General features: G+C 67.5%; 3 protein-coding genes across 9 annotated transcripts; 2 read left to right on the top strand and 1 right to left on the bottom strand.

Moving 5' to 3' along the window:
• The first annotated feature begins 7 nt into the window (after positions 1-7).
• APOF (apolipoprotein F) lies at positions 8-2455 on the top strand. 2 transcript variants are annotated; one of them, XM_075901870.1, is made up of 2 exons: positions 8-261; positions 1255-2455. In XM_075901870.1, exon 2 carries the CDS (start codon positions 1291-1293, stop codon positions 2404-2406), a length of 1116 nt encoding a protein of 371 aa, XP_075757985.1. In that variant the 5' UTR covers positions 8-261; positions 1255-1290; the 3' UTR covers positions 2407-2455. The 2 variants fall into 2 exon arrangements, with proteins under 2 accessions (XP_075757985.1, XP_075757984.1); XM_075901869.1 differs by having other exon boundaries at positions 1258-2455.
• A 2466-nt stretch (positions 2456-4921) lies between these two features.
• STAT2 (signal transducer and activator of transcription 2) lies at positions 4922-19686 on the top strand. 6 transcript variants are annotated; one of them, XM_075901876.1, is made up of 24 exons: positions 4922-5068; positions 8217-8371; positions 9593-9758; positions 9873-9971; positions 10225-10317; positions 10653-10731; positions 11542-11627; positions 11837-11997; positions 12424-12582; positions 12980-13072; positions 13493-13552; positions 13763-13783; positions 14073-14163; positions 14455-14511; positions 14724-14807; positions 14900-14998; positions 15179-15314; positions 15683-15732; positions 15820-15908; positions 16143-16282; positions 16448-16636; positions 17249-17306; positions 17601-18097; positions 18290-19686. In XM_075901876.1, the coding sequence occupies exons 2-24, from the start codon at positions 8241-8243 to the stop codon at positions 18403-18405; spliced, it is 2754 nt and encodes a 917-aa protein (XP_075757991.1). In that variant the 5' UTR covers positions 4922-5068; positions 8217-8240; the 3' UTR covers positions 18406-19686. The 6 variants fall into 6 exon arrangements, with proteins under 6 accessions (XP_075757991.1, XP_075757992.1, XP_075757987.1 ...); XM_075901877.1 differs by lacking the exon at positions 4922-5068 and adding an exon at positions 5578-5687; XM_075901872.1 differs by lacking the exon at positions 4922-5068 and adding an exon at positions 5730-5941.
• Positions 19687-19849: 163 nt separating this feature from the next.
• On the bottom strand, positions 19850-22164 carry IL23A (interleukin 23 subunit alpha). The gene is made up of 4 exons (XM_075903383.1): positions 21997-22164; positions 20836-20928; positions 20211-20354; positions 19850-20066 (listed from the first exon to the last, which is right to left on the bottom strand). Exons 1-4 carry the CDS (start codon positions 22162-22164, stop codon positions 19914-19916), a joined length of 558 nt encoding a protein of 185 aa, XP_075759498.1. The 3' UTR covers positions 19850-19913.
• Between the last annotated feature and the right edge of the window lie 5786 nt (positions 22165-27950).

A 27950-nucleotide genomic window follows, 5' to 3' on the forward strand; every position in this document is an offset into this window, starting at 1 on the left:
CCCACATCTCGCTGCCCTCCCCTCCCTCCCAGTCCCCACCTCCCCTGCTGCCTGCCCCACAAGGGGCTGGCCCCCCAGCCTGAGGCTCCTGCACCCGCCCCGGAGAGAAGGGAGCAGGGACCGGTGGGCTGATCAGCTGCCTGATAAGGGGGCCCCTAGCCTAGTGACCTCCCCCCGGTGGCCTATAAGAGGGGCCGGGCGGGCCAGGCATCCTACCATCCCTCCCCGCACCCAGGAGCTCCTGGTCTCATCTGTCCCCAGGTGAGCAGAAGCCCTAACGCCGCTGCTGCCGCGGTTTGCTCTCGCACGGGGAGGGGGCACGTTTACACTAGGCCTTTGCACGAGCGTCAGGTGCCAAAACCCGATGGGGTGGCTCTCTCACTGGGGGGGGGACTGTTATGGGGGGGACTGCTATTACATCATTCTCCCCCCTCAGCGTGCAATTCCCTGGCAGTGGGGGGGGGGGGGGATGCCCTATTTCCTGGGGGGGATGGAAGCTCTATGCTGTGTGGGTCCCTTGGGCTGAATCGAGGGTGGGAATTTGCTCCCTGCCCTCCCCTGGATGCTGATGTTGGTGAGCAGTCGGGAGGGGGGGGGCTCTTTTCCAACTCAGGCAGCCCAGTGCCCTGGGGGAATGGCCCAATTGGTGCCTACCGGCCTCACTGGTTCCTTGGGGGGGGGTGCACCCTGCCACCCGGTTCAGTGCAGCTGCTTCTAACTGCATAGGAAAGGAGGGGCCTGTTTTGCTCCCAGAACCCATCTGTGTTGAGGGACCACCTCCCCGTGCCCAGCTCCGGGGGGGCCCCCTTTGGGCTCCAGAGGCTTGGGGGTTTGTCGGCGCCCTTGCTCCCAACCTGCAGCCACCTGCTCGCGCCAGGCTGGCGTCCCTGCCAGAACGGTCCCAGCTGCTCCGGTCACACTTCCTGTCTGCGGATCTCAGGGTGTGGTAGAGATGGGGAAACTGAGGCACAGAGCCCGGCAGGCCAAGGGCAGAGCTGGGAGCAAGACAGGGACCTCCGGCATCCCAATGCTGTGTCCTGTCCATTAGGCCACGCTGCCCCCCTACCGCTCTGCAGTGACCCCCGTTCCAGTCCCCCTCCTAGCCCAGCCCTGTGCAGCTGGGGCATGGCTGGCCATGCTGCCGTGCTCCAGAGGACAAAGATTGGTCCCCGCCCCCAGCTGTGGCAATAGCAGCAGATCCTGGGTGGCAGGGAGGGGCTCTGAATTCTTGTGTCTGTGACGTGTCCCCTTCAGCAGGGTCTGCGCTGCCCCCCGAAGGACCTGCCCGCCATGCACCCGTCACTTCTCTGTTTCTGCCTACTCCTGCTGGGCCCTGAGCTCGAGGGGCACTTGCTGCTCCCCACAACTCGCCCGGGAGGCGCCGCTGGGACCCTCAAGCCCCCAGGCCTGGCTGTCTCCCCCTTCCCCAGCGGCCAGCGGGCTGGGGCCAGGGCCTTGCTTGGCTCCCTCCCATTGCAGCTTCCCCAGCCGGGGCTCCCAAGGAGGGGTGTCTCCTGCCCCGACTTGCTGCCCGCAGCCCTGGAGGGTTTCTCCGAGCTCCCACCGCTGCCCTGGAGCCTCGCCAGCGCAGCCTTGGCCCTCTCCCTCCAAGGGGCCGGCTGCCCCCACCAGGCCGAGGCGCTGGTGCTGCAGCTCTACGAGGCGGTGGGGACGGACGATGCCAACGCTCTGCTCCTGGGGGTAGCGAGCCTGCCCGGAGCCCCCAAGCAGGGTGGGAGAGGCCGGGCCGCCTTGCTCTTCAATGTGGATCAGCTGGCAGGCGTGGACCCCCAGCGCTGCTCAGGGCTGGCTCGGCTCGACTCCCTGCTGCTGGGCCCGGTGGCCAGCACCCATGCCACCTTCCCCGCCGCCGCCGCCGCCTGCCGCCAGCTGGGGGCTGCCTGTGCCGGCGTGGCGCCCAATGGCACCGCTTTCTCCGTGATCGACCGGCACGGCGCCTACTCCCTGCCGGGCCGCGGGGCCCCAGCCTGGCTTCACCGCTGCAGCCGGGCCGGGAGGAGCCGGCGCGGGACCGTGGCAGCCTGCGGCAACGCACGGGAGCAGAAGGTCCACAGTGTGCTGCAGTGGGTGCCCGTGGTCAGCACGTACTACAACGTGGGCACCAGCATGTACTACGCCTTCCGGAACTGCACCGAGCTGGCCCAGGACCGGGGCCTCGAGGCCGCCATGGATCTGGGCTACGACGCCCTCTTGGGGCTGACGGGCGGGATGGGGAGCCCCATGGCCGTGGGGGCGGCCTTGGGGCTGAGGCCAGCATTCAAAGTGGGCGTGCGGTCTCTGATCAGCTACTTCCGGCAGGTGGCGCCGGCTGAACCCCTGCCCACGAGCTTCTCTGGCCCCTTCAGGGTAGCCACCTCCTTCCCACTGGGAACGCGGCGAGTGTGAATAAACCTGAGCACCCCCCGTGCTTTGATCCTAGTGCCGGTGTCTGTGATGGGGGCAGCTGGGGGGGGGGGCATGGAGGGGAGCTGCCTTATAGCCAGCCCAGCTTCAGGCCTAGCCAATTGCACCCTCCTACATGCAGCGAGGATGCTGGGTCTCAACCCAGTCCTGCTGGCCTGCTGTCTCAGCCACAGCAGGCATTGGGGCTGGAGTCTGGCCTCAGGGGAGGTGGGAAGGCCCTACCCCCACCATGTGCCTGCGAGCTCAGCATGGGCGCCTGTGCATGAAATTGACAAAGGGCTTATGACCTCTCGCCAGGGTTAGCCTGACCCAGACAGCCAGCTGCCAAGTGTCTATAAAGATCAGCAGGGCTCAAAGGTGCTGGCTGAGCAAATTTCCCCCAGTCACGTGGCCTGCCCGGCCCAGCCTCGTCCTGCCTAACGCAGTTTGTTACCAACCGGGAAAGCGTGGGCTAGTGGTCACAGCAGGGTACGAGGCCACCTGGGTTCTGGTCTTGACTTGGGTGCATTTATCAGTCCCCAGCCTTTTGACAAGTGCGTTGAGAGCCGAAGCTACACGGCAGGGGCCCTGGAGAGAGCGCCAGCTCCCTGCCCCTGTGAGCAAACCCTGGCCCCTGCAGTGTGCCCAGGACCAAGGTGCGGCGCCGCGTCGGGGAGCCCCCGACCCTGCACCCCTGTCTGCAGCCGGATGTGAGACTCAGCCAAGCTGCAGAACAGAAGGTTGATTTGCTTCCCAGAGATACAGGGCAGCGCAGGCTCGACATTGACACAGGAGCCAGGGCAGAGCCTCGTCCTCTCGGGGGAAAGGGGTTCACAGGCCCTGGATTTAGTCTGCTTCCTTCATGCTTCCCTCTGCCAAGCCTGCCCAAACCTCCAGCAACTCAGCCCCCCGGCAGCCGCACCCTTTGCTTTGTTTCAGGTTCCACTACCTAGCCCAGGTGTCAGGGTGCTGGGGGACGGGGACACCCACGCAGAGCGTGTACAGCACACCCCACTACTCACACCAGCGCAGTGCCTGGGCTCTGGGGCCAGCTGGCTAGGGTGGAAACATCTGCCCAGCTGCAATGACGGATTATTGGAGAGACCCATCCCCAGGCGGAGGAACCCAGCTGCTCCCCGGAGCCGCGTCACCCTCCCATGAGCAGCGTGGGCTGGGGCCTGGCCCAGAAGGGGGAGGAAGATTAGAGAACCGTGCAGCACCAGCCTGGGCAGAGAGGAGCCCCTGCAGCTCTGCATAGGGCCATGCGGGGCTGGGCCTGGCATCCCCCTTTGGCTGGGCTGCATCCTCGCATGTCCCTGGGGCGGGGGGGGGGACGACACTGCTGGTACTGCAGGAGCTGATTCATTGCCCAAAGACCATGCCTGCCCCTCCTCTGCAGGGCCAGGGAGAGCCCCGGGCAGGGACTACTAACCCCTGGCAGGGTGATGAGAGAAGGGGGATGTCCCTCAGCAGGGGGGCAGTGGAGGGGCTGGAGGCTCTAGGGGTTAGGGCTGGCACTGGGGGGCTCTGGGGACTGGATGCAGGGGGGCAGCGGAGGGGCCGGCACCGACGGGCTCTGGGGACACGATGCAGGGGGGCAGCGGAGGGGTCGGCACTGGGGGGCTCTGGGGACGCGATGCAGGGGGGCAGCGGAGGGGCCGGCACTGGGGGGCTCTGGGGACGGGATGCAGGGGGGCAGCGGAGGGGCCGGCACTGGGGGGGCTCTGGGGACGGGATGCAGGGGGGCAGCGGAGGGGCCAGCACGGGGGGGCTCTGGGGACGGGATGCAGGGGGGCAGCGGAGGGGCCGGCACGGGGGGGCTCTGGGGACGGGATGCAGGGGGGCAGCGGAGGGGCCGGCACCGGGGGGCTCTGGGGACGGGATGCAGGGGGCAGCGGAGGGGCCGGCACGGGGGGGCTCTGGGGACGCGATGCAGGGGGGCAGCGGAGGGGCCGGCACTGGGGGGCTCTGGGGACGCGATGCAGGGGGGCAGCGGAGGGGCCGGCACTGGGGGGCTCTGGGGACGCGATGCAGGGGGGCAGCGGAGGGGCCGGCACTGGGGGGCTCTGGGGACGCGATGCAGGGGGGCAGCGGAGGGGCCGGCACTGGGGGGCTCTGGGGACGCGATGCAGGGGGGCAGCGGAGGGGCTGGAACCGGGGGGCTCTGGGGACGCGATGCAGGGGGGCAGCGGAGGGGCCGGCACTGGGGGGCTCTGGGGACGCGATGCAGGGGGGCAGTGGAGGGGCCGGCACTGGGGGGCTTGGCTTGGGGTGTTGGATTGGCCCCCCCGCTGGGGCCTGGGCTCCCCAGTGGGGAGAGTGGGCGAAGCCGCCCCACTCTGCGGGCCCCGCCCCTCATTCACTCTCTTAGTATAGCTCCGCCCCCTTTCCGAGGCCCCGCCTCTTTCTCCCCTGTTACATCATTTCTGGGAATTCAGTAGGCTGGCTTCGGCCCCGGGCTCCGGTCTTCCGCTTAGCGCCTCCCCTCCCGCCGCCGCTGATGGAGGGAGGCGTGTCCTGCCCCGCCTCTCAGCCAACCGGCGTCGGGCAGGGGCGGGGTCTCCTCCCGGAGGAGGAAGAGCGGGTCGCTGCGCGGTGGGAGGGTCGCGCGGAGGCCGGCACGGCAGGCTTAGAACACCAGCGAGCCGGGCAGCCTCGGAGCCAGGTGAGGGGGGCGGGGCAGGCAATGGGATGGGGGCTACTAGGGGGCTGGGGGCTCTAGTGGTTAGAGCTGGCACTGGGGGCTCTGGGGCTGGGTGCAGGGGGCAGTGGGGGGGCTGGGGGCTCTAGGGGTTAGAGCTGGCACTGGGGGCTCTGGGGCTGGGTGCAGGGGGCAGTGGGGGGGCTGGGGGCTCTAGGGGTTAGAGCTGGCACTGGGGAATCTGGGGCTGGGTTCTCTAGTGGTTAGAGCTGGGGCTGGGTGCAGGGGGCAGTGGAGGGGCTGGGGGCTGTAGTGGTTAGAGCTGGCACTGGGGGCTCTGGGGCTGGGTGCAGGGGGCAGTGGGGGGGCTGGGGGCTCTAGTGGTTAGAGCTGGGGCTGGGTGCAGGGGGCAGTGGGGGGGCTGGGGGCTCTAGTGGTTAGAGCTGGGGCTGGGTGCAGGGGGCAGTGGGGGGGCTGGGGGCTCTAGTGGTTAGAGCTGGGGCTGGGTGCAGGGGGCAGTGGAGAGGCTGGGGGCTCAAGGGGTAAAGGCGGCACTGGGGGGTTCTGGGGACGGGGCTGGGGGCAGTGGAGGGGTGTCCGGGGGCTGCTGTCGCTGCCAGCTGATGAGTTGTTAAGGAGCAGTGTAAGCCCTTTTTACCTCCTCACAGTGCCCCCTTTATGTGGGGGGTGGGGCTGGTACTGGGGGTTCTGGATGGAGTGGGGCTGGTATTGGCGGTTCGGGGCTGGCTGTCATGGTGCCCTGCCCCCTGGGGCAGGAGTCTCCCGACCAGTGTTAGCCCCACCCCTCCCTCCATGAACCCTGTGGAGCAGGGGGCAGGGCTGTCATGGCGGGGGTGCAGCTCTGGGCAGTGGTTGGCACTTGCAGCCCCTTGGCAGGTAAGGCCCGGCCCAGGGAACGTGCTCTGTGGGGCAGACACCGCCCCTCTCTGCATGTGATGCAAGCTGCAGTTGACTTCCTGGCTTCCCCCTGGGGAGCCCGGTCAGGAGTCTGATCACCCGAGCCCCTGGGTGAGGCCAGAAACCGCCTGGCCTGGCCCTTTCTGCCCTCGGGTGCACCGAATCCCTCCTCAGCCTATCCTGAAGGGGTTAGCCCCAACCCCGCCGGAGCCGAGCCAGGAGGGAGGGCTGGGGACATGCAGAGGCGAGGACGTGGGTTGCACTCAGCCGTGGGTGACAGGCTTTGACGGCAGGGCACCTGGTGCCTCACCTGAGCCCTGGTCTAGCCAAGCCCTGGCACGCGCGCCCCCCCCCCCCATCTCCCTTCCCTCGGGGGTTGACAGGAGAGCAAATTGCTTTTGCAGCTGGGAGCAGGACTCGGGCCTGGGTGGGGGGGCATGTTTGGAAATGGCTTCACGCGCTGATGGTGTCAAGTGGCTGGGTGCCAGGGAGGGTGGCGCTGAAGTTCAAAGGCGGAACTAGGGGGTGTTCAATGTGTGGCGCTCAGCTTTGACTGCGCCCCACAGCCCCTGGGCTCCCCTCAGCTCTGCCAGTGCCCCTCGCTCCCAACGCCCAGCCTTGGGCCCCCCCTCGGCTCCCCCTTTTAGCTGAAGGGCCCCGGCTCCTCCCAAGGATTTGTGCAGTTCCTGCCCTTAAAGACCTTCCCCAGAGCGAGCGGCTCTGCAGAGGCCCCCGGAGCCCAGTGAGACGGGGTGAGGGCTTTGCAGGAACCGGAGGGCTCATTTCCTGGCACCCCCAAAGCAGCCCAGCTTTGCCCCCCAGCTTACGGCCCTCGTGCGGGGGCCCTGCGGCTTGGGGCCTGTGGTTTGTGTCTGCGGTTGAGTCTCCTCTCCTAGTTTCACATCCACAGGCTGCTGCTTTGTCCAGCTTGCAGACGCTCCCATGGAGGGATGCAGGCTTGGGGGGGGGGTCCAGCCGCTAGGCCCCTGTGGCCATAGCGGGCGGAGGCTGGAAACTGTCCTAAATGACCTAGGGAGGCATCTGTGCTCTGACAACTGCTGCTACATCTTTCCTCAGCTTTGATTTCCTGGTGGGTTCCCTTTATGCCGGGCTGGACTGGCAGGGGCTGTGGGGCAGGAGTGAGGGGCAGGGGCTGGGGGGGCAGAGGCTGTGGGGCAGGAGTGAGGGGCACTGGCAGGGCTGTGGGGCAGGAGTGAGGGGCACTGGCAAGGCTGTGGGGGCAGGGGCTGTGGGGCAGGAGTGAGGGGCGCTGGCAGGGGCTGTGGGGGGCAGGAGTGAGGGGCACCGGCAGGGCTGTGGGGCAGGAGTGGGGGGCAAGGGCTGTGGGGCAGGAGTGGGGGCACAGGCTGGGGGGGCAGGAGTGAGGGGCACTGGCAGGGCTGGGGGGAAGGAGTGAGGGGCACCGGCAGGGCTGTGGGGGGCAGGAGTGAGGGGCACTGGCAGGGCTGTGGGGGCAGGGGCTGGGGGGGAAGGAGTGAGGGGCACTGGCAGGGCTGGGGGGGCAGGGGCTGTGGGGGCAGGAGTGAGGGGCACTGGCAGGGCTGGGGGGGCAGGGGCTGTGGGGGCAGGAGTGAGGGGCACTGGCAGGGCTGGGGGGCAGGAGTGAGGGGCACTGGCAGGGCTGGGGGGCAGGAGTGAGGGGCACTGGCAGGGTGGGGGGGGCAGGAGTGAGGGGCACCGGCAGGGTGGGGGGGGCAGGAGTGAGGGGCACCGGCAGGGTGGGGGGGGGCAGGAGTGAGGGGCGGGGGCAGGAGTGAGGGGCACTGGCAGGGCTGTGGGGGCAGGGGCTGGGGGGGAAGGAGTGAGGGGCACTGGCAGGGCTGGGGGGGCAGGAGTGAGGGGCACTGGCAGGGCTGGGGGGCAGGAGTGAGGGGCACTGGCAGGGCTGAGGGAGCCAAGGGCTGGATTCTTACCCAAAAGAAAGCCAGTTGCTAGCATGAGCTATGAATGCTGGGGGGGGGCACAGGCAATGGGGGTCCTCCAGTGCCATTCAGCAGCCCCTCTCCACACAGCCTGGGGCAGCTGCCCCGTGTGGAGTGACCCTGCTCTGTGCTGCTGAGGCCCTGGGGGAGCCGGGTTCGAGGCAGCGGCAGCGGCTGTTTCCCTTCCCAGCGGTGGCTGCAGAGCTGGGACCGACCCATCCCCGAACGCAGGCTCCTTGTGCCCCAGGAGGGGGAGGCTGCTGTCCCAGCCCCTGGCCCCCACTCACCTGCTGCCTGGGTTTGCTCCGCAGAGGGGGGCTGGCACGGCCCCCAGCATGGCTCAGTGGCAGGAGGTGCAGCAGCTGGAGAAGGCCTACCTGGATCAGGTGCACCAGCTGTACTCGGACGACCACCTGCCCATGGAGGTGCGGCAGTACCTGGCGCCCTGGCTCGAAGACCAGAACTGGTAACGGCCAGCGAGGGAAGGGTTAATGGGGGGGGCAGAGTCAGCAGCTGGGACCCACGGCAAGCGCTGGGGACGTCTCAGATTGAACCGGGGGTGGTCTGGTGTGGGGGAGGGGAGTGACACCCCCACAGGCAGCCCTGCGGGAAGGGGGAGCAGGAGAAGAGATGCGACCCTCAGGCACCTCTGCTGGCATGCCCCGGGGGTCCCCGCTGGAGGGGGACGGGCAGGAAAGGGACAGTGCAGCCCCAGGGGTCCCCGCTGGAGGGGGACGGCAGGAAAGGGACGGTGCAGCCCCGGGGGTCCCTGCTGGAGGGGGACGGCAGGAAAGGGACGGTGCAGCCCCAGGGGTCCCCGCTGGAGGGGGACGGCAGGAAAGGGACGGTGCAGCCCCAGGGGTCCCTGCTGGAGGGGGAGGGGCAGGAAAGGGACAGTGCAGCCCCAGGGGTCCCCGCTGGAGGGGGAGGGGCAGGAAAGGGACAGTGCAGCCCCAGGGGTCCCTGCTGGAGGGGGAGGGGCAGGAAAGGGACAGTGCAGCCCCGGGGGTCCCCGCTGGAGGGGGACGGCAGGAAAGGGACGGTGCAGCCCCGGGGGTCCCTGCTGGAGGGGGACGGCAGGAAAGGGACGGTGCAGCCCCAGGGGTCCCCGCTGGAGGGGGACGGCAGGAAAGGGACGGTGCAGCCCCAGGGGTCCCTGCTGGAGGGGGAGGGGCAGGAAAGGGACAGTGCAGCCCCAGGGGTCCCCGCTGGAGGGGGACGGCAGGAAAGGGACAGTGCAGCCCCGGGGGTCCCTGCTGGAGGGGGACGGCAGGAAAGGGACAGTGCAGCCCCGGGGGTCCCTGCTGGAGGGGGAGGGGCAGGAAAGGGACGGTGCAGCCCCGGGGGTCCCTGCTGGAGGGGGACGGCAGGAAAGGGACGGTGCAGCCCCCGGGATCCCCGCTGGAGGGGGAGGGGCAGGAAAGGGACAGTGCAGCCCCGGGGGTCCCTGCTGGAGGGGGACGGCAGGAAAGGGACGGTGCAGCCCCGGGGGTCCCCGCTGGAGGGGGATGGGCAGGAAAGGGACAGTGCAGCCCCGGGGGTCCCTGCTGGAGGGGGAGGGGCAGGAAAGGGACAGTGCAGCCCCGGGGGTCCCCGCTGGAGGAGTGGGGTGCAGCCCGGGCTCTCCCGGCAGCGCGGGGCGGTCTGGGGGCGGGGACCCTGCAGTGCGCCCTTGTCTCTGCCCCAGGAGCCAGGCAGCCGAGCTCCCTGTGTCCGAGTCCCACTCCTCCCAGGCCCACATGCTGTTCCACACCCTTCTGGCCATGCTGGACGACCAGTACAGCCGCTTCGGCACCCGCCAGGAGGACTTCGTGCTCAAACACAACCTGCGCAAGTCCAAGCTCAACCTGCAGGTGGGGGCCGGGCTGCTGGGGGGAGAGGAGGTGGGTGGGGTCCAGGGGGGTGGGGCAGGGTGTCTGTGCCCCCCCCCCCCCCCCCCGATCCCAACGCCTCTGGCTTCCTTCCAGGCCAAGTACCAGGAGCGCCCGGAGGAGCTGGCCAACGTCATCGCCAACCTGCTGCTGGAGGAGAAGGCCATTCTGAGCAGGGGCCATGCAGCCCAGCAGGCAAGGCAGGGCAGGGGCCGATCCCTGGGCTCATAGTGCCCCCCCCAGCAGCACAGTGCCTCCCCCACTCCCTGCCAGACCAGAGCCCCCCAGTCTGCCTCCCTCCCTCCCTGAGTAGTGACCCCCTCAGCCTGGCTTCCCGCCGCGCCCCCTAGTGCTGTATTGGGGAGAGCCCCCTTTCCTGGGTAGCCGGCCCACCCCCCTGGCTCCGGCTGGGGGGCTCAGGGGCCCGTCTCTTGTGCGTCCCCTGCAGGCGACAGCTCCGCCACCGTCCAGCGCCCCCATGGAGACAGACCGGCAGCAGAAGATTTCAGGGCGCCTGGCGGAGACCCGGGCAGCGGTGCAGGTGGGTATGGCCTGGAGCTCGCCCGGTGCCCTCCCCAGACCACCCCACGCTGGCAGGAGAGGGACAGGGGAGCCTGGGCTGCACCCCTCTCCTCCAGCGGGGATACCTGGGGCTGCACTGCCTCCCCTCCTCCCTCTGGGCGCTGGTTCCCCTGCATCCCTTCCCCACTGGGCCTTAGGTGCAAATGCCTCAGTTTCCCGGTGTGTAGGGAGCCTGGGGCCCTGCCCCCAGCCCATCCTGAACATGTGGCCAGATGGCTCCGACCCCGGACCCAGCCCCAGCGTGCACCCCAGGCTCTCCTTCCCCCATAGCCGGTTCCCTTTGCCCCCTGCCAGGAGCTGGATCGCACCGTGCGGCACCTGGAGGAGCTGCAGGACACCTTCGATTTCCGCTATAAGGTTCACCGCATGGCGGGTGAGGAGCCCGGCTGGCTGGCGGAGGGAGGGTGAAGTGGGGGGGGGGGATGGGGCAGCAGAGGGGGCTGAGCAACCCTGGGGGTAGGCGTAGTCGGGGAGGGGGGGGTCTTCTGCTTGCTCCCCCCAACATGCTCCACGTGCAGGCGGGTTTCCCGAGGGAGGGCAGAGCCGCCAGGAGGGCGCGGGGTGTGGGGGGACAAGGAGACCCCTCCCCAGAGCCGCCGCCGCCCTCCCTACCTAATGTGGTGCTAGGGGGCTAAGGCCTCCTGTGGCGGGGAGGGGGCTCAGCCGGGGACACTTCCCCCTTGCAGTCAGCGCTGCCCCCCCCCCCGTATCCCAGCAAGCTGTTAGGGGGCTGGGGAGGGGGCCCTGTGTGGCAGGGGTTTGGTGGGGGGCTGTGCGGTACATGGCTGGGAAGAGGTTTGGAGGGGGCGCGGTGCTGCACCGGGGGGGGTCTGTAGGGGGCGCGGTGCTGCACCCGGGGGGGGGGGGGTCTGTAGGGGGCGCGGTGCTGCACCCGGGGGGGGGGGGTCTGTAGGGGGCGCGGTGCTGCACCCGGGGGGGGGTCTGTAGGGGGCGCGGTGCTGCACCCGGGGGGGGGGGGTCTGTAGGGGGTGCGGTGCTGCACCCGGGGGGGGGGGGTCTGTAGGGGGCGCGGTGCTGCACCGGGGGGGGGGTTTGGAGGGGGCGCGGTGCTGCAAGGGGCTGGATGGGTGGGGGGCCCTCCCCAGCTGTGGGGCTAGGGGGCAGGTTCTGTTCCTGCCCCTCCCCCCCACCCCCCACCTGCGAGCTGCCGCTGTCTCTCCAGCAGAGGGGGCTCCCGCCAGCCCCGAGCTGGCCCGCCAGATGGGACAACTGCAAGTCCTGCTGAACAACCTGGATCGGAGCCGCAAGGTGACTCCGGGGGTCCCTGGTGCCGCTGCATCGAGGGGGCAGTCGCCCCTCCCCCCTCCGGGCGCCGGTTCCCCTGCATCCCTTCCCCACTGGGCCTTGGGTGGCCATGCCTCAGTTTCCCCGCGCTGTCCTCTCCCCCTGGGCTGCGCTGCGGGGAGCTGGGCACGGCCAGTCTCCCTGTGGGGTGCCAGGGGTCACGGCAGACACAGTCTCTCTGGCAGGACGTGCTGGCCCGGGCGCAGGAGCTGCTGGGCCGCTGCGAGACGCTGCGGGATTTCCTGCTGGAGGAGCTGGCTGAGTGGAAGGAGCGGCAGCGGAAGGCCTGCCTGGGGGCGCCCTGCGACACCAGCCTCAGCCTCCTGGAGACCTGGTACAGGGCAGAGCAGGCGTGGAGTCCGGCAGCCCCGCGAGCAGAGCCCGGCCGGGTGTCATTGGAGGGGAACCCCAGCCGGTCCTGGCTCTCCGGCCTGTCGCCTCCGTATCCCGATGACGCCCTGGCCCCGAGGCCGGGCCCTTCCCTGGGTCCACGGGCCCCTTGCTCTGGTCCGGCGGCTTTGCCCGAGAGGGAAGGGGAGCGAGCGAGTTCTTGCCGGGGGAGCACACGAGTGTCGGCGGGTCCTGGGCACGTCCCCCAGGGCTGCCCCCAACGGGCTGCTGAAACGCCCTGTCGATGGCCGGGGCAGGAGCCTGGTCTCTAGGCTCCTGGGAAGGGCTCGGGGCTGGACCCCACAAGGAGCCCGCCCAGGGTGGCGTGAGCTGGCAGCGACCCCCCCACTTGGCTCACCTCTGCCCGCAGGTTCACCGGGGCGGCGGAGGTGCTGTTCCAGCTCTGGCGCTTGCTGCGGGCGCTGGGCGAGCAACACGCCAAACTGACCTACCAGCACGACCCGCTCACGGCGCAGCTGCCCCTGCTGGACAGCCGGCTGAGGGAGCAGCTCTGCTGCCTCATGAAGAGGTGTGGGGCGATTGGGGGGGCAAGGTACTGGGGGGGCTGCTCCATAGGAGTGGGAGGGGGCGGGGGGCAGAGGTTGCACCTAGGAACATGGAGGGGGAAGGTTTCCTCATAGGAGTGTGGGAAGGGGTCGGGTGGTGCATGAGGGGGGCTGGGGTCTGGGGATTGGGCTGCCCCATAGCCGTATGGGAGGGGTATTGGGGCCTGGCCCATAGGAGCGTGGGGAAGGGGGGGTTGGAGGCCTGCCTCATAGGAGCATGGGGAGGGGGTTCCTTGGTGCAGGGACCTGACCGGCTCAGGACAGAGGGATGTGGATGGGGTCGCTGGACTACATGGGATTTGGGAGTATAGAATTGCATTAGGGAGCACCCTGGGGTGCTAATGCCTCCCCCCCCCCCAGTGCCTTTGTGGTGGAGGTCCAGCCCGTCATGCCCTTATTCAACTGGAGGCCCCTGATTCTGAAAACCAGCAACAAGTTCTCCGTCCGTGCCAGGTGAAACTCCGGCTTCGCTTGCCTCCTCCCGCCCAGCCTGCAATGCCTTGTCCCCTATCATCCTGTGAGGGCTGGTGCTTGCTCCACAGCCTGGCCCTGGGGCAGATCCTGGTTCTGGCCGTGCCAGGAGGGGGCCCAGTGTTCCCCGTAGGGTGAGCGCTTGGGCAGTTGCCCCCAGCTGGCAGCGTGCTTCTACTGGTGGTGCACATGGGTCGGCGCATGTAACAAAATGTATTCCACACATGGATGGAAACAATTAGAGGGAATGATTCTGGCAGCCTCATTGGGAGCGGGCGCTAAAGCGGGAGGGATGCTCAGCCCCCAGAGCCCACCCCCACACCTACCCCTCCCATGTGGGCCGTGTGGCCTTCCAGGCCAGTGGCCAGGGTGACGGGCTCCTTCTGTCCCCTGCCCCTCCAGGCTCCTGGTCAAGCTGCAGGATCGAAGCCACCAGCTGGAGGTGGAAATCAGCATTGACAAGTGAGTTGCCCCCTGCCCCATAAGGGCCTTAACGCACCCCCCCCCTGCAGGGAGCCCACTGGGTGTGGTTGGGTACAGGGAGCTCTGATTGGGGTGGGGGTAGGAACCTAACACCCAGGGAACAAGGGCTCCTTGGCGGCAGGGTGGGGGGAGCAGGGCTCCCGTGCGAGCGGTCGATTTACTGGTGGTGTCGTCTTTTTCCTCCTGCAGGGATCCCCCCAGCCTGAAAGGGTGAGCGCTGGCGCAGAGGACGGGATACGGGCCTTCCCCCTCCAGGGGGCGCCAGCTACCGTCCCACCTGGGGGGGGGGGGGGGCTGGATCCAGTTTGTTCCCATTGCCGGTTCTGCTCCACCTGAGGTGCCGGTGGCTGAGCGCTGCAGCCACATGGCCTGGGATGAGAGCAGGAAATCTGAGTACTTACTCGGTGCCCATCACCGGGGTCTCTGGCCCCCTCCCCGGCCTCGGGACTCGAACCTGGGTCTCTGCCTCACGGCCCCGCCCCCTTGGTCCTTCCCACAGGTTCCGGAAGTTCAACATCCTGACTTCCACCAGCAAGTTGCTCCAGGACAACGCCCAGTTGGACGGGCTGGTGTGCGACTTCCGTCACATAGTATGGCCAGGGCCTGGACGCCTGGGTCCTCCGCTCAGGGAGGAGATGGGGGCGGGCGGGGGGGAGCCTGGATGCTTGGATCCTCCGCTTGGGGGGGCGGAGCCCGGATGCCTGGGTTCTCTCCCCGTCGGTGCAGCTTGCTTGCTGTGTGGCTTGGCAGGGGCGGAGCTGCCTCTGGGGTAGGGGAGCCCTGCCCCCCCACGCGGGTGGTTCAGCCCCATTGCCTCCCTGCTGTGGGCTGGGTGGGGGCAGGCAGGGGCCGAACACTGACTTTCCCCTGCTCCCTGGCAGACACTGAAGGAGCAGAGGGCTGGAGGCGCCGGCAAAGGCAACAGAGGTGCCAATGAGGTGGGTTTGCTGCGGGGGGGGGGGGGAGCACCTGCAGCCTGACCTGGGAGGGAGGGGGTAGAATGGGGGGCAGCTGGCACAGCCTCGTCTCCTGGGGGGGTTCCACAGCTGCCCCTGGAGGTGCCCTGCCCCTGCTGGGTTATGTCCCCCCCTCTATGAAGCTGTTTAGGGGCCTGGCTGACACCCCCCCCCCCCCCCGGTCTCTGTTCCAGGGCCTGCTGGCTGTCACGGAGGAGTTGCACCTGATCACCCTCACGCTCAAGTACAAGTACCAGGAGCTGGCGCTGGAGCTGCAGGTGGGTGGGGGGAGACTATGGGGGTTGTCTCCCTCGCTCGGGGGCGCACCCCTCCCCTGCTGACTGCTCTCATCCCCCCCCCTCCTCCCCAGACGTCCACCCTGCCCGTGGTGATCATCTCCAGCAGCAGCCAGTTCGCCAGCGCCTGGGCGGCCGTGCTCTGGTTCAACATGCTCAGCCCAGACCCCAAGGTGAGGGGCCCGCATGGCTGTCCTATGCCGCTGGAGGGAGGGGGGGGGTCTGGGCACTGTGTGTGTGCAGGTGGCCTGTGGTCTGCCCCCCATCTTTGGAGCCATGGCCCCGTGTGGGCCCCACGCTACTCCATCCGGGCCCCAGCCCCCCGTGCTAGCCCCCTCACTCTCTGCCCGCAGAACCAGCTGTTCTTCTCTGCACCGCCGGCGGCCCCGTGGGCCCAGCTGAGCGAGGTGCTGAGCTGGCAGTTCTTAGCCGCCACCGAGCGCGGGCTGGACAAAGAGCACCTGCAGATGCTGGCGGAAAAACTCTTTGGTAACATCCTCCCAAAGGCAGTGGGGGGAGAGGGGCAGGGGTAGGCACCTGGCTAGCGCCCCTTTGGCCTAGTTGTAGCCCATCCCTGGGGTCTCTGGGCAGCGCTGAGACCCCAAATCCGGGGGGGCCTGCCATGTGGGGTGGGTGGGCAGTGGGGATAGGAGGGGCAGAGTCTGCCAGGGTGTGTGAGTCCCTCCTGGCTCTGCCCCCGGGGGGGGGCATTGCTTCTCCTCCCTTTACCCCACCTTTCCCCCTCCCCTGACTCCACACTGGCCCCCCCCCAGGCTGCAGAGGGAAGGACCCTAGAGCAGCTGCATGAATTCACCTTGCCACAGGCTCACCCCCTTTTCTCCCCCCCCAACTTAAAGGGCCGGGAGCCCCCCCCAACAGCGCACTGACCTGGGCCAAGTTCTCCAAGGTAAGCGGCTGCTGAGTAGATCTGTCCCCTCCCCGGCGTTCCCTCCTCGTACCCTCCCTTCAGCCTGTCACCCCCTCTCGGCTGCAGGACGACCCCCCCAGCTTCTCCTTCTGGACCTGGCTGGAGGGAATCCTGAACCTCATCCGGGACCATCTGGCTCCGCTCTGGAAGGACGGGTGAGTGATGGGAGCCGTGTCTGCTCCCCCCTGTGGGCAGATGCCGGAACTGCAGCTGGCTTTGGCCACACCCCTGCCCTGGGGTCACCCCTTTGGGGGGGCGGGGTCGAGTGAAGGGGGAGGGGCTAGGGGAGCCCTTGCCCCTCCCCCCCCAGTAAAGGGGCTGTGGACCTGGCAGGGCGGAGCGTGGTGGGGGCCCCGCTAGAGGCTCACCCGGGCTCCCCTCCCCTCCAGGCACATCATGGGCTTCGTGAGCCGCAAGCGGGAGCGGCAGCTGCTGAAGAGGAAGCAGATGGGAACTTTCCTGCTGCGCTTCAGCGAGAGCACCCGGGACGGCGGCATCACCTGCAGCTGGGTGGAGCTCGGGGAGAAAGGTGGGTCCCCGCCGCTCGGCGTGGGACGGGGGCAGCGTTCCCTAGCGGGCGGAGCAGGCGCGCTGACTGCTGGGTTCTCCACCTGGGGCTATGCAGCCCGTCCCATCCCTGGGGGCGCTCGCCGGGAGTGACACCCCCTTCCCCCTCCGCTGTGCCCAACCCCAGGTCAGCCCAAGGTCCGTTCCGTGGAGCCCTACACCAAGGTGGAGCTGGCGTCTCTGCAGCTGCCCGACATCATCCACGACTACCAGCTGCTGGCTGCGGAGAACATCCCCGAGAACCCCCTCAAGTTCCTGTACCCTGGCACGCCCCGGGACCAGGCCTTCGGGAAGTACTACACCGAGAGGAGGGAAGGTACCGGCCGCTGCCCTCCTGCCTGTCAGCCCAGCCCCGGGCTCCCCCAGCCCCTGCCGGGCCCCTCGCTCCTGCCCCCCAGCCCCTGCCGGGCCCCTCGCTCCTGCCCCGCAGCCCCTGCCGGCCCAGCCCTGCCGGGCCCCTCGCTCCTGCCCCCCAGCCCCTGCCGGGCCCCTCGCTCCTGCCCCGCAGCCCCTGCCGGCCCAGCCCTGGGCTCCCCCAGTCCTGCCGGGCCCCTCGCTCCTGCCCCTCAGCCCCTGCCGGCCCAGCCCTGGGCTCCCCCAGCCCTGCCGGGCCCCTCGCTCCTGCCCCGCAGCCCCGGGCTCCCCCAGCCCTGCCGGGCCCCTCGCTCCTGCCCCCCAGCCCCTGCCAGCCCAGCCCTGGGCTCCCCCAGCCCTGCCGGGCCCCTCGCTCCTGCCCCGCAGCCCCGGGCTCCCCCAGCCCTGCCGGGCCCCTCGCTCCTGCCCCCCAGCCCCTGCCGGCCCAGCCCTGGGGCAACACTCCCAGGCCTGCTTACTCCATTGGTGGCCTAGGTGAGATTCGGTGGCAGGGGTGGGGGGCTTGCCGGGGCTCCCCTCTCTCTGACACCTGCTCTTCTCTCCCCCTCCCCAGCGGACCTGCTGGAGCAGAAGAAATACCTGAACCGGCGGCTGATCAGAGTGTCCTCCAGGTGAGGGAGCCGGATGTGGGGTCCCCATGTGCTGGCCTGCCCCAGCCGCTTCAGAAGAGACCACTGTTTCCTGCCCCTCCCTGGCCTGGCTTCCCCCCTGGCTGAAGGAGATCCCCAGGGCCCTCCTGGCTACCCCATCCCACCCTCCGCCATGGCGATGGAGCCCTTCCAATGCCCCTTGCCCTTCAGAGCGGCTCTCGCTGGGCCTGGGCGATGGGTGGGGTCGTGCCCTTCCCCTAAGAGCGCTCCTCCCCCTGTCATGTGCCGGCTAAGCCAGGCCTGCTCTCCTTCTAGGCAGCCCAGTGAATCCTGGATCCCAGAGGGCGTGGGGCTAGAGGCTCCCGCAGCAGAGCAGCCAGGGGCCAATCATCTGGAGGCCCTGGATGTACCGGAGCCCGGGGCCAATTACTTGGCGGCACCAGGGCTAGAGCCCGGGGCCAATCACCAGGAGATGCCGGAGCCTGGGGCCAATCGTCTGGAAATGCTGGAGCTAGAGGCCAGTCACCTGGGGATGCTGGAGCCTGGGGCCAGTCCTCTGGAAATGCTGGAGCTAGAGGCCAGTCACCTGGGGATGCTGGAGCCTGGGGCCAATCCTCTGGAAATGCTGGAGCTAGAGGCCAGTCACATGGGGATGCCGGAGCCTGGGCCCAATCGTCTGGAAATGCTGGAGCTAGAGGCCAGTCACCTGGGGATGCCGGAGCCTGGGGCCAATCATCTGGAAATGCTGGAGCTAGGCACCAATCACCTGGAGATGCTGGAAGCGCTGAACATGATGAGGTTCGATTCATCTGGTGAGTCTCCAGGTCCCGGCCTAGGGGTGGGGGGCCAGGCAATGGGTGGACGTTGGCCCCAAGCGGGTGGGGTAACAGAGGCCTTCCAGGTACCCCTCAGTCCTGAGCCCCAGCTCCCTGGTGTCTCAGCTCCTTTTCCCCAGGCTCTGCAGCCCCCGGCGCCCCCTGAGCCCAGCTCCCCTTCTCTTGCAGACCCCTTCCTGCCTCCGCCAGATGATGCACCCCCGCCAGAGCTGCCTGGCCCCCCCTTGTTCCTGGCGGCTGACGACATGCCTCCGCTCCAGGTTGACTCCACGGACTTCCAGTGACGATGTCTCGCCCGGCTGAGCCCTCACAGGGGCCTGGAGCTCAGGGGCTCTGCCCCCACCCTGGCTGTGCCCTCAGCTGGACGGCAGGCAAGGCCTAGCCCAGCCCCGCCTGACCTGTAGGGGGCGGAGGTGTTCTCGGCCGAGGCCCAGGGCTTGGCTTGCCCCCCGCCGGTGGTGCCTTGTCCCCCCTCCACGTGCTGGCAGGGGCGGGGTGCAGCCATCCGGGGGAGGGGAGCTGCTGTGCACACTCGGACCCCGGCTCCCCGGGGTCCTAGAGCGGGGGGCGTCTGCAGCTCTTGGGCTGACACGGGCGGGGGGACAGTCCCTGGCCACAGGGAATCTCTCTTGTGTGTATATATATATCTGCCCCCCCAGCTCCCTGTGGTGCTCGGGGGGGCTCCATGGTGCTCCCCTAAAAAAAAGTCCCTCCCCCTTGTGTGGGAGGTCTTGTGCTGGCAGAACTCTCCTGCTGCCAGGGCCTGTTGCCTTCTGGTGGCCACCCTGAGCACGTCACCCCCTTGCCTGCCATCCACCCCCCACCAGAATTCGGGCCCTGGCTTGAGGCCCATGTGCTGGGCTGGCTCTAGGGCAGAGGGCCTGGATTTGTGGGGGGAGCTGGGCTGGGGCCTGTGCTTGTGTTACCAGGCAGCCCCCATGGGGCTGGGCCAGAGTTGGATTCCTAGGGGGTCAGAGCTGGGACTAAGGCATCCCGCCCCTCCATCTGTCCATTCCTGTCTCCCTCCTCCACTCAGCCGTGCTACCCCCTCTCCACGGGGTGGGGGGGGGGGGAGAAGAGAGGCCGCCAGCTGCCTGTCCCTGGTATTCTCCCAGGGAAGGGAGTTCGTGGGGCTGAGCTGGAGCCGGAGGGCCACCCCCCCTGCAGCAGTTGGCGTTAGTGCTCTTCCCCCAGGCTGCTGGGGGAGAAGTGGGAATTGTTCAGAGTATTTTGTATGACTGTGGTGGGTGCCTCAGTTTCCCCGGGGTGCTGCATTGGTCCCTAGGTGGCTTACTCCTTGCAGAGAGCCAGGCCTGTGCTGCCTGGCTGGCTGGTAGCTCCCCCCACTGCCGTCTCAGAAGGCACCGGCCCAGCCAGGTAGACAGTCGGGGGCCGGCCCACCAGCAGAACAAAGCGGAGGCGGCTGGCCGGAGCTGAGGTTTGCTCCGGCACAGAACGGAAGCCGGAGGAGGCTGGGGGCCGTGATGGGCAGGCCTGCGCGGACCCTGCGGGCCTGGCTTTCTGGGCCGTGTGCCAGCCGGTTATTAAACTCCCCCATCGCCGCACCACTGAGCCTGGTCTGTACAAATCAACGTCCTTTAATAGGCACTGGAGGCTGGGGAGCCATTAAATATCATAAATAGCGGCCCGGCGGGGCATAAATAGACAGCGACTGCTCATAAATAACCCCCGGCCGGGCAATAAATATAAATACACAGGGAGGGGTGGGGTTCTCCGGCCAGCCCCGGGGCCGAGGGCTGGGGTTGCTGGGAGGTGCAGCCCGAGCGCCAGCCTAGCGGGTGGCTGCGCCGTGGGCGAAGACCCTTGCCATCACGGCCGAGAAGGAGCGGAGCTGCTGGAGGATCCGGTGCTGGAGCAGGGGCCGTTCCCAGGGCTGGCTCTGCTGGGGGGGTATCGTCGGTGGCTCTGGGGCCAAGCTGCCGTCCTGCGGGACAAAGAGGCGGCGGGTTACGCTTGGTGCTGCGGCCCCCCGGCTGGGGGGGCCCCTTAGGGTCGTGCTCTCCGGAGCTGACGGGGTGGATTGTGGCTTAGTTCCCCCCCCCAGCCCGTGAGGCCCCCCCCCCCTCACCTGGACGAGGCTGGTCAGCTGGGCCAGGGCGCTCTGCAGCGCCGCCACGAGTTGGGTGTCGGGGCCCTTGAGCTCGGTGAAGACCTCGGAGCCCAGCAGGGCACGGTAGTGGGTCAGGGCCTCGTGAATCCGGTCCAGGCATTTCTGCGGGGGGGGGGAGGGGGAACGGGGCATGAGGCAGGGGGAAGAGGGGGAGTTCCAGCTCCCACCCTCTTAGAACACCCACCAGCCCCAACTAGGGGCTTGGTCCTGAGTCCATGGAGCTTGGGGCTGGGGGGGTGACCCTGAATCAGCAGCCCCCCACCCCCTTTTGCTCACGGAGTACGTCCTTGGGGGGAGCTGAGACTCTGCATCTCTCCCCCTGCCCCCCTTGGCCCTGCCCTCATCTGTCCCCCAAGTGCTATTCCCCACCCCTATCTGCCCTGCCCGCAACTACCCACCTGTCTCCCAACTGACCATCTGCCCTACCCCCCAACTGCTCTTCCCCACCCCGCTCTGCCCTGCCCCCAACTGCCCTTCATCTGCCCTACCCCCCCAACTGCCCTGTCCCTGCCCCCATGTGCTCAGCCCCCCTCCCAACTCCCCACCTGCCCTGGCCCCACCCGGGTGCCCGTCCGGCTGGTACCTGCTCGGAGCCCAGCTTGTCAGGGTTGCAGTTGTCACTGCAGCGGATCTGGGGCATCAGGTCCTCACTGGGGTTCTCCTCCACCAGGGACAGCTGGGCAGGGAGCAGCACAGCCCTGGGTCAGCCTGGCAGGGGGGCAGTTTCCTGCCTGTGGCCCTCCCACCCCCCAGCTCAGCCCGGTCCCCCTTGCTTCCTCCCCCATCTCCCAGCTCCCATTTGGCTGCTCCGCCCTCCTCCGGGCCCCTGCTCCCACCCCATGGCTCTGGATGGAGTACCAGCCCCTTGGCTCGGACCCTGTGATCCCAGCCTAGGAAAAGCCCAGCCCAGAACTGGGGTAGTCCCATGGGCTGGGTTTTTCTAGACACCTTGTGAATGGCTGGAACTGTTGCTGGGGTGGGGCTGGGGGGGGGGGGGGATCATGGAGCCATGGGGGGGAGGAGCCCAACAGGGTCTCAACCCCAAAGTGCCTCTGCTGGGAGGGAAATGGGTCCTTGCAGCTGTCTGTCCGTCCGGCACTGGACTCGTCTCCCCTGCAGTCCCACACAGCCGTCTGTCTGGACACCCATCCCTCCAGCCATCTGTCCATCCAGCCCCTCTGGCCGCGGCGTGTGCCGAAAGCCCCTTCCTAGCTCGCTGTCCATGCACAGCCCTGGGGTTAACCAGGCAGCAGCTGGCTCTGCCCTGCTGGCATCAAACCCTTCCCCATGAGCTCAGAGCACTTCCCAGCCTTTGTGGGCTTTACCACCCCCCACCCCCAGAGGCAGGGCTGGTACCTCATCCCCTTGTATAGGATGGGGAAACTGAGGCAACGGGCATAGCTAAGCACCTATAATCACCCCGGCAGCCTGGGGCAGAGCAGGGAATTGTTCCCAGCTCCCCATAGCCTGGGCTACTGTCCTTTCTGTGGGTCCAGCCTGGGCACGACAGCCTCATGGCCTCTCAGCCCAGACCCATACCCATGGGGTCGGCCAGCACAAGGCTGAGGGGGGATCCCCCAACCAACTTATGTCCCCCCAGGGTTGTCAGCTGCTGCTGCTGGCTGGGACCCAGGACCCCAGATGGTGTGCCCCCCTATGCACCTCCAGCTGGGGGCTCCCCTGCCCGCTCTCCAGCTCCCGGTAACACACCTCCCCCCGGTCCCAGCTGCCCGGCCCCGCTCACCAGGCTCACATGGCCCTTGATGTCCCAGGCCAGCTTGTTGACTTGGCTGGAGAAATTCTTGCAACGCTGCCAGTCGGGGCTGGGCGGCAGGACCCTCCCCCAGGATGCCGCCAGCAGCCCCAGGAAGCAAAGGAGGGCGCCGGTCCAGTGCCAGCTGTTGCTCTGCATGCTGCCAGATCCCCGTGGGTTGCTGTGTGGGGTGCTGGGCTGGGCCCAGCTGTATTTATGCAGCGGCAGGTGACTCAGTGGGCAGGTGGGGTTTCCCCGGGACAGCAGGTAGCACCCCCGAGTGATGGTGTCAGTGCTGGCCCCAGCGGAGCGCGATGTCATCACTCACCCAGGCCGGTTACTGCGAAATTGAAGCCACCCCGCGAAAGCAGAAGCGATACCAGGAGGGGGGGGGCAGGGTCCAGGGATCCGCCGGCTCCTCGGCCCGTGGTATCTCCCTGCCGCCAGCAGCTCCACTGGTCACCGTGGGGTGGAAGCAAGGGACGACATGGGGCAGCTCCCAAATCCCCCTTGGCGCGCCCTGGCCGAACCCAGAAAACCCCAAGGTATTTTCATACCGCTGGGCTTGTCCTCCCAGAGCCAGCCCTGGCTCCCAACGCCCTTGGGCCGCCCTCCCCTGCCATGGCTGGGACTAGAACCTAGGTGTCCTGGCTTCCAGACCCCCCCACCCCAAAACCCACCTGCCCCCCGCCGCCAGATCTGGAGCCAGAACCCATGAGTCCTGCTTGCTGGGTTCTCCCCTGACCACTGGCATAATCAGCAATTGAGCTGTTGTTTGGGGGAGGTGAACCCAAGAGATCAGCCAGGGGGGCTCTGGGTGTCCCCCTGTGGGGTCCCCCCTTCAGTGAATTTCTCACCAGTGCATCAAACTTCACTGCAGGTTAACCCTTTCCCAGAGCTGGGGGGGCTCTCCCACAGGGAAACATGCCGGGGAGGGGGCTCATCGCACCAGCACAGACCTGCACTTAGCTTAATTTCAAACCAAGGAGGAATGGGGAAAAGCTGAGGGGGGGCCGCAGGTGAAGGGAAAGGACCTTGGGGCGGGGGGAGGAGTATGGGTGCTGGGGGACAGCATGAAGGGAGGGGGCAAAGGGGTGGAGTCTGGGGCAGGGATGGAGGCAAAGGGGTGGAGTCTGGAGGCAGGGGGTGAAGGGATGGGGTAGAGTGAGGGGGCAAAGGGGAAGAGTCTGGGGGAAGAGGGGGAAGCGAGGGGGCCCAGAAGAGAGGGGCAAATGGGTGGAGTCTGGGGGCAGGGGGTGAAGGGATGGAGCTCAGAAGGGAGGGGGCAAAGGGGTGGAGTTTGGGGGACGGGGTGAAGGGATGGGGGCAAAGTCTGAGGGCAGGGGGGAAGGGAGGGGCAAAGGGGCGGAGTCCGGGGGACAGGGGTGAAGGGAGGGGGCAAAGGGGCGGAGTCTGAGGCCAGGGGGGGAAGGGATGGGATAAAGGGGCAGTGTCTGAGGCCAGGGGATGAAGCAAGGGGGCTCAGAAGGGAGGGGCAAAGGGGCGGAGTCTGGGGGACAGGGGTGAAGGGAGGGGGGCGGGCAGGCAGGGGCGAAGGGACAGATCACTGGGGGATGGAGAAGCAGCGGGGCCCTGCTGGCAGGAGGCAGAGGGTCCTGGGGAAGGTTAATAGACTCCTCGGCCCCCAGCCTGGTGCCCATGAAAATCCCTGGCCACAAGAGGCCCCAAGGCACCACCCCTGGCTAGAGGCATCTGGGAGCCACAGGGCTGGTCCCAGCGGGCTGGGGGCCTACAAGGACTATGGCTCCGTTGGGCCAGCCAGAGTCATCTCAGACCCCCCAGGCTGTCCTGGGAGCCCTGCACCTGGGGGGGGGGGCCAACCTAGCAGTGCAATGGGGAGCCGTGCAGGGTAGGGCTCATCCCCCCACAGGCAAGTGGGGCTGGCAGGGAGAGAGAGCAGTGGGTCTCTGGGGGGGATGCTGGCTTAGTGCCTGTGGGAGTGGGGGAACCTGGGCCTGTGGCAACCCCCCCTCCCCCGCCAGTGAGCCGGGTATTCCAGGCCTGTCACAATCCAGGAATCCCGGGTGCCCGCCTGGCGAGGAAACACAGCAGGGCCGGGCCTGTCAGGGGCGGGTGAGGGCAGAACAGAAAGGAGCCACTTCCTTCCGCTGTGGGTGCCAGGATGGGGGGGGCGTTGCCCCCTCCCCAGGACCCTCTGCCTCCTGCCTGCAGGGACCTGCCACATGGCCATCCCTCAGAGCTGCCTTCAGGCACCTGGGCGGGCACGGCATAGGGAGCCCCCTAACTCCTGGTATTTGGGGGCCTCAGGGCCGGGAGCGGGGGGAGGGATGGCTAGGGGGAGCAGCAGGCAAGCACAGAGGCTGTGTGGGTGGGAGGAAAAGGGGGCACAGAGAGCAGAGGGGGAGCACAGAGGGATGGGGGAAGAGGTGGGTTGGGGTGAAAGGGCACATGGGGGGCAGGAAGGGGAAGGGTGGGGGCAGGGACGCAAGAGGGGATACAGAGGGGTGGGGGAGTGTGAAAGGCTGAGGGTGCGCACAGGGGCACAGGAAAGAGGGAGGAGAGGAGCGCAGGAGCCCCCAGCAGTGCCAGGCAGGAGCCCGGTGGCAGACACAGGCGTGTGGCTGCATAGCCCCCCAGCCCCAGGCACCAGCTTTGCCCTCAGCCACCCACTGCCATGTGCCTGGCACCCCACCACCCCAGGCCAAGGGAAATCATAACAGCTGCCATGCTGTGGGGGCCTGGGGCAGCGTTCCCTGTAAGCTGAGCACAAGGGCGACCACCTAGGAGCGATTTGGGTGCTGTCCAGCTGGTTAGCAGAGCACCCGCCGCCTGGCAGCCTGTGTTCCTAATGATGGTGCACATCCACACATGCCTTGGTGCACAGGATAAAATTTATTCCACACATGGATTAAAAAAAAGAGAGGGAACACCGGTCTGGAGCATTGCCTGTTGTGCTCCCAAGCAGCTCCCCTCAAAGCCAGGGCAGGGGGCACCTCGTGCCAATTGGGGGGCACTGACTTTCGCACTGGCTCATGGGGTTACCCATGCGGCAGGGGAAGAGGGAGAGCCGTGCAGTGCCACAGTGGGGGAACCTGGGGCGTGCCTGGCTCAGCGTGCCCCTCCCCTGCCCTCTCTGCCAGGGTGGCTCCTGGCCAGAAAGGAATTCTCCTGGGGAGGCCCCTGCCTTACCAGGCGGTGGCTTCATCTCTTTGGTGGCCTGTGTCATTGCAGGCCAAGCAGCCACAGCCAGCACTGTGGGGGCTTCCCCGCGGCACTCGAACCCCTGAGGCTGCGAGAGCATCGAGGGAACATGTGGGAGGAAAAGCACCCATCTTCCTAGAAATCCAGCCGCTCTGGCAGGAGTGCCCGACCCCTGCGCGGGGGCGAGGGCGAAAGGGGGACTGTGCCAGCCCTGAGATCGGGGAGGTGGACCCTGATCCCCCGCTCACCCAGCAGTGGGGCTGTCCCCCTCTGCCAAAGGGCTACCCCCTCGCCCCACCCTCCCCTGTAACCACCCTCTGCCCCCCCCCCCCACGGCAGGCGGTTACAGGCTGGCTGGGCCAAGCTCCGGGGAGGCCTGGGAGCGGGGGCAGGAAGCAAGGACTAGTCAGCAAGGGGGCTGCTGTGTGGAGCCTTGGCATGTTTCCTGGCAGCCCTTGCCAGCTGGCAGTGCCCCAGGAGGCTCCAGCGCAGCCGGCTCAGGTGTGGCGGCCTGCGGGGGGGGAGGGAGGGGGAGCTGGCTGACAGGCCTGTTGGGAACTCCGTGAGGCGCGCAGCGAAACCACCCCCCCCCCCCCGCGCGCAGCAATCCCGCATTGCACATCACCGTACTACACGCGGCTGTGAAATCCACAGGTTGCAACATCGGCCGTGGCTCCAGCCTTTCCCAAACCCGGCAGGGAATGAAATGCCAGCTGGGACCGTGCCCAGGGGCTGTGCCAAGCAGGAATTTTCCCTCGCCCGGGGACTCTCCTCAGCTTTTCCCTCCCCCTGTCCCGTGGAAAATAAACCCCACACTGGGATTTGGGGCAGTTTGGAAGCCGGTCTGGTGATCCCTGGCAGGGACAGAATTGGGGCGAGGCAGGTCTTGAACCCCTGGGGGCTCCCTGAATTCTGGGGCCCCCGGCAGCAGCCAGGGCAGCCGCAGGGCCGTGGCACTAAAGGGGAAATGGGATGTTATAGTAGAGCGACTTCCCTCTCTGGGTTTTTATCAATGGGCGCCGAGATCGCGGCAGGTGTGCGTGGGGGGGGAGGGGAAAGCGGGGGGAGTGCTGCGGCTTGCAAAGTGCGGGACCTTGACCTCAGGCCCGGCTAGCACAGGGAGAGGTGGGGTGGGATTGGCAGCCTGGCCCGGCACGTTGGCTGGACGGCAAAGGGACCCCATCTGACCTCCGGCGGGCCACCGCCTTGGCCGACCCCTCCCTGCTAGGGATTAACGCCTTTAACAGGTGCACTGGCTGTGCTATAAACCTGCCCGTTCCAGCCAAGGACCGGGCCTCTACTGTGGGGGGAAGAGTCAGGAGGACCCTTTCCCTGTAGACCAGCTACCTTAACCCCCTCCCTCCCGCCCGCTGCTGGGTGTCTTGCAATCCCTCCTGGACACAGGCTACCACAGAGCTGGTGGAATTGACACAGCCCCACACAGCCTGTTGCTCTGATCCTGTAATCAGGTGACACATCTCTGGGGGCAGCCAGAGCCTGTCCCATAGAGTCACCATGGAGTTTCCTGCCTCCCTGGGCTGACAGGTGGGGGATTCCCTGGTTTCTCTGTGGGCCAGGAGATCTGGCAGCCTAGAGGATGGGAAACCCAGCCGGCAGGAAAGCCCTTCGAAGTGCTCAGGCACCTCGCTCTATGCACCTTTGAGGACTTGGGCTTTGGGGCTAAGGACGCCCCTGCCCCCGTCCCTCGGAGCAGCCAGGGTATCTTTCTGCATCCCAGGAGATGCAGGGGGTAGCAGGGCACACAGGATGTGGTCTGGTGTCAGGCGGGCTGGCAGGGATCCACGCCGCAAAGGAAGCCAGACCACCAAAATCCGGTGCACAGCCGCAGATTGGTGTCAGGGAACGGAGGTGCTGGTCTTCTACAGGGCGGCATCTCCCTCCCTGGGGGACAGGTGCCCGGCTCTGCCTCTGGTCTCTACCACCAGCCACGCTGGGAGCTTTACAGTTTGCCACGGCCGACACCCGCCACGGGCTCTGTACAAGACAGGAACGTTCTCGTTCAAGCAGAAGTTGGCTCGGGGCAGTTGTAGGGCAGATGCACCCCAGGAGGTCACTCTGGCTGGAAACGATGAATCATAGGAATTAACACTTCATCCCCCGTCTAGTAGAGCAGCGGCTTTCAAACTTTTTTTCTTGTGACCCAGTTGGAGAAAATTGTTGATTCCCACGACCCAAATTTGACTGGAGTGTGGGCTCCGGGGTGGGGCTGAGGATGGAACTTCAGCTTTGGGGAGGGAGGGGATCAGGGCTGGGGCTTCCTTGGAGCGGCTCCCCGTCCGCAGTGCAGTGGGGGTTCTAAGCAGGGTTCCCTGTAAGCTGGGAGCTTGTGAGATTCAGGAGAGATTCCAGTGCCGCCCAGCTGATCAGCAGAGCGCTCATGGCTAAGTTGTGTGTTTCTGTTGGTGGTGCGCATTTGCACATGCCTTGGTGCACATAAAATTAATCCGCACATGGATGGCCAAGATTAGAGGGAACATTGGTGCCAAGGCAGGCTTCCTGCCTGTCCTGGCACCACAGACCATGCTGCGCCCAGGAAGGAGCCAGCAGCAGGTTCTAGCCAATGGGAGTGCGGAGCTAGTGCGTGGGGCAGGAGCAGTGCATGGAGCCCTGTGCACTCTTGTGCTCCCCCTCCCACACCCACCCTCACCTAGGAGCCGGGCCTATTGCCAGTCACGAGTGCCATGACAGATAGGAAGCTGCTTTAGCACCCACACTCCTGAGCCCCCTGCAGCAACGAGATC

The sequence above is a fragment of the Pelodiscus sinensis genome, chromosome 19 (genome assembly GCF_049634645.1).
Source record: "Pelodiscus sinensis isolate JC-2024 chromosome 19, ASM4963464v1, whole genome shotgun sequence".
Classification (NCBI taxonomy): Eukaryota; Metazoa; Chordata; order Testudines; family Trionychidae; genus Pelodiscus; species Pelodiscus sinensis.

Coding starts and splice junctions, on each gene's coding strand:
- APOF (XM_075901870.1), top strand. CDS start 1,291: ATGCACCCGTCACTTCTCTGTTTCTGCCTACTCCTGCTGGGCCCTGAG.
- STAT2 (XM_075901872.1), top strand. CDS start 5,858: ATGAACCCTGTGGAGCAGGGGGCAGGGCTGTCATGGCGGGGGTGCAGC. Junction 5,942..8,216: donor CACTTGCAGCCCCTTGGCAG/GTAAGGCCCGGC, acceptor TTTGCTCCGCAG/AGGGGGGCTGGCACGGCCCC. Junction 17,307..17,600: donor CTGATCAGAGTGTCCTCCAG/GTGAGGGAGCCG, acceptor CTCTCCTTCTAG/GCAGCCCAGTGAATCCTGGA.
- IL23A (XM_075903383.1), bottom strand. CDS start 22,164: ATGCAGAGCAACAGCTGGCACTGGACCGGCGCCCTCCTTTGCTTCCTG. Junction 20,355..20,835: donor ACAAGCTGGGCTCCGAGCAG/GTACCAGCCGGA, acceptor CCCCCCCCGCAG/AAATGCCTGGACCGGATTCA. Junction 20,067..20,210: donor AGCTGACCAGCCTCGTCCAG/GTGAGGGGGGGG, acceptor TTTGTCCCGCAG/GACGGCAGCTTGGCCCCAGA.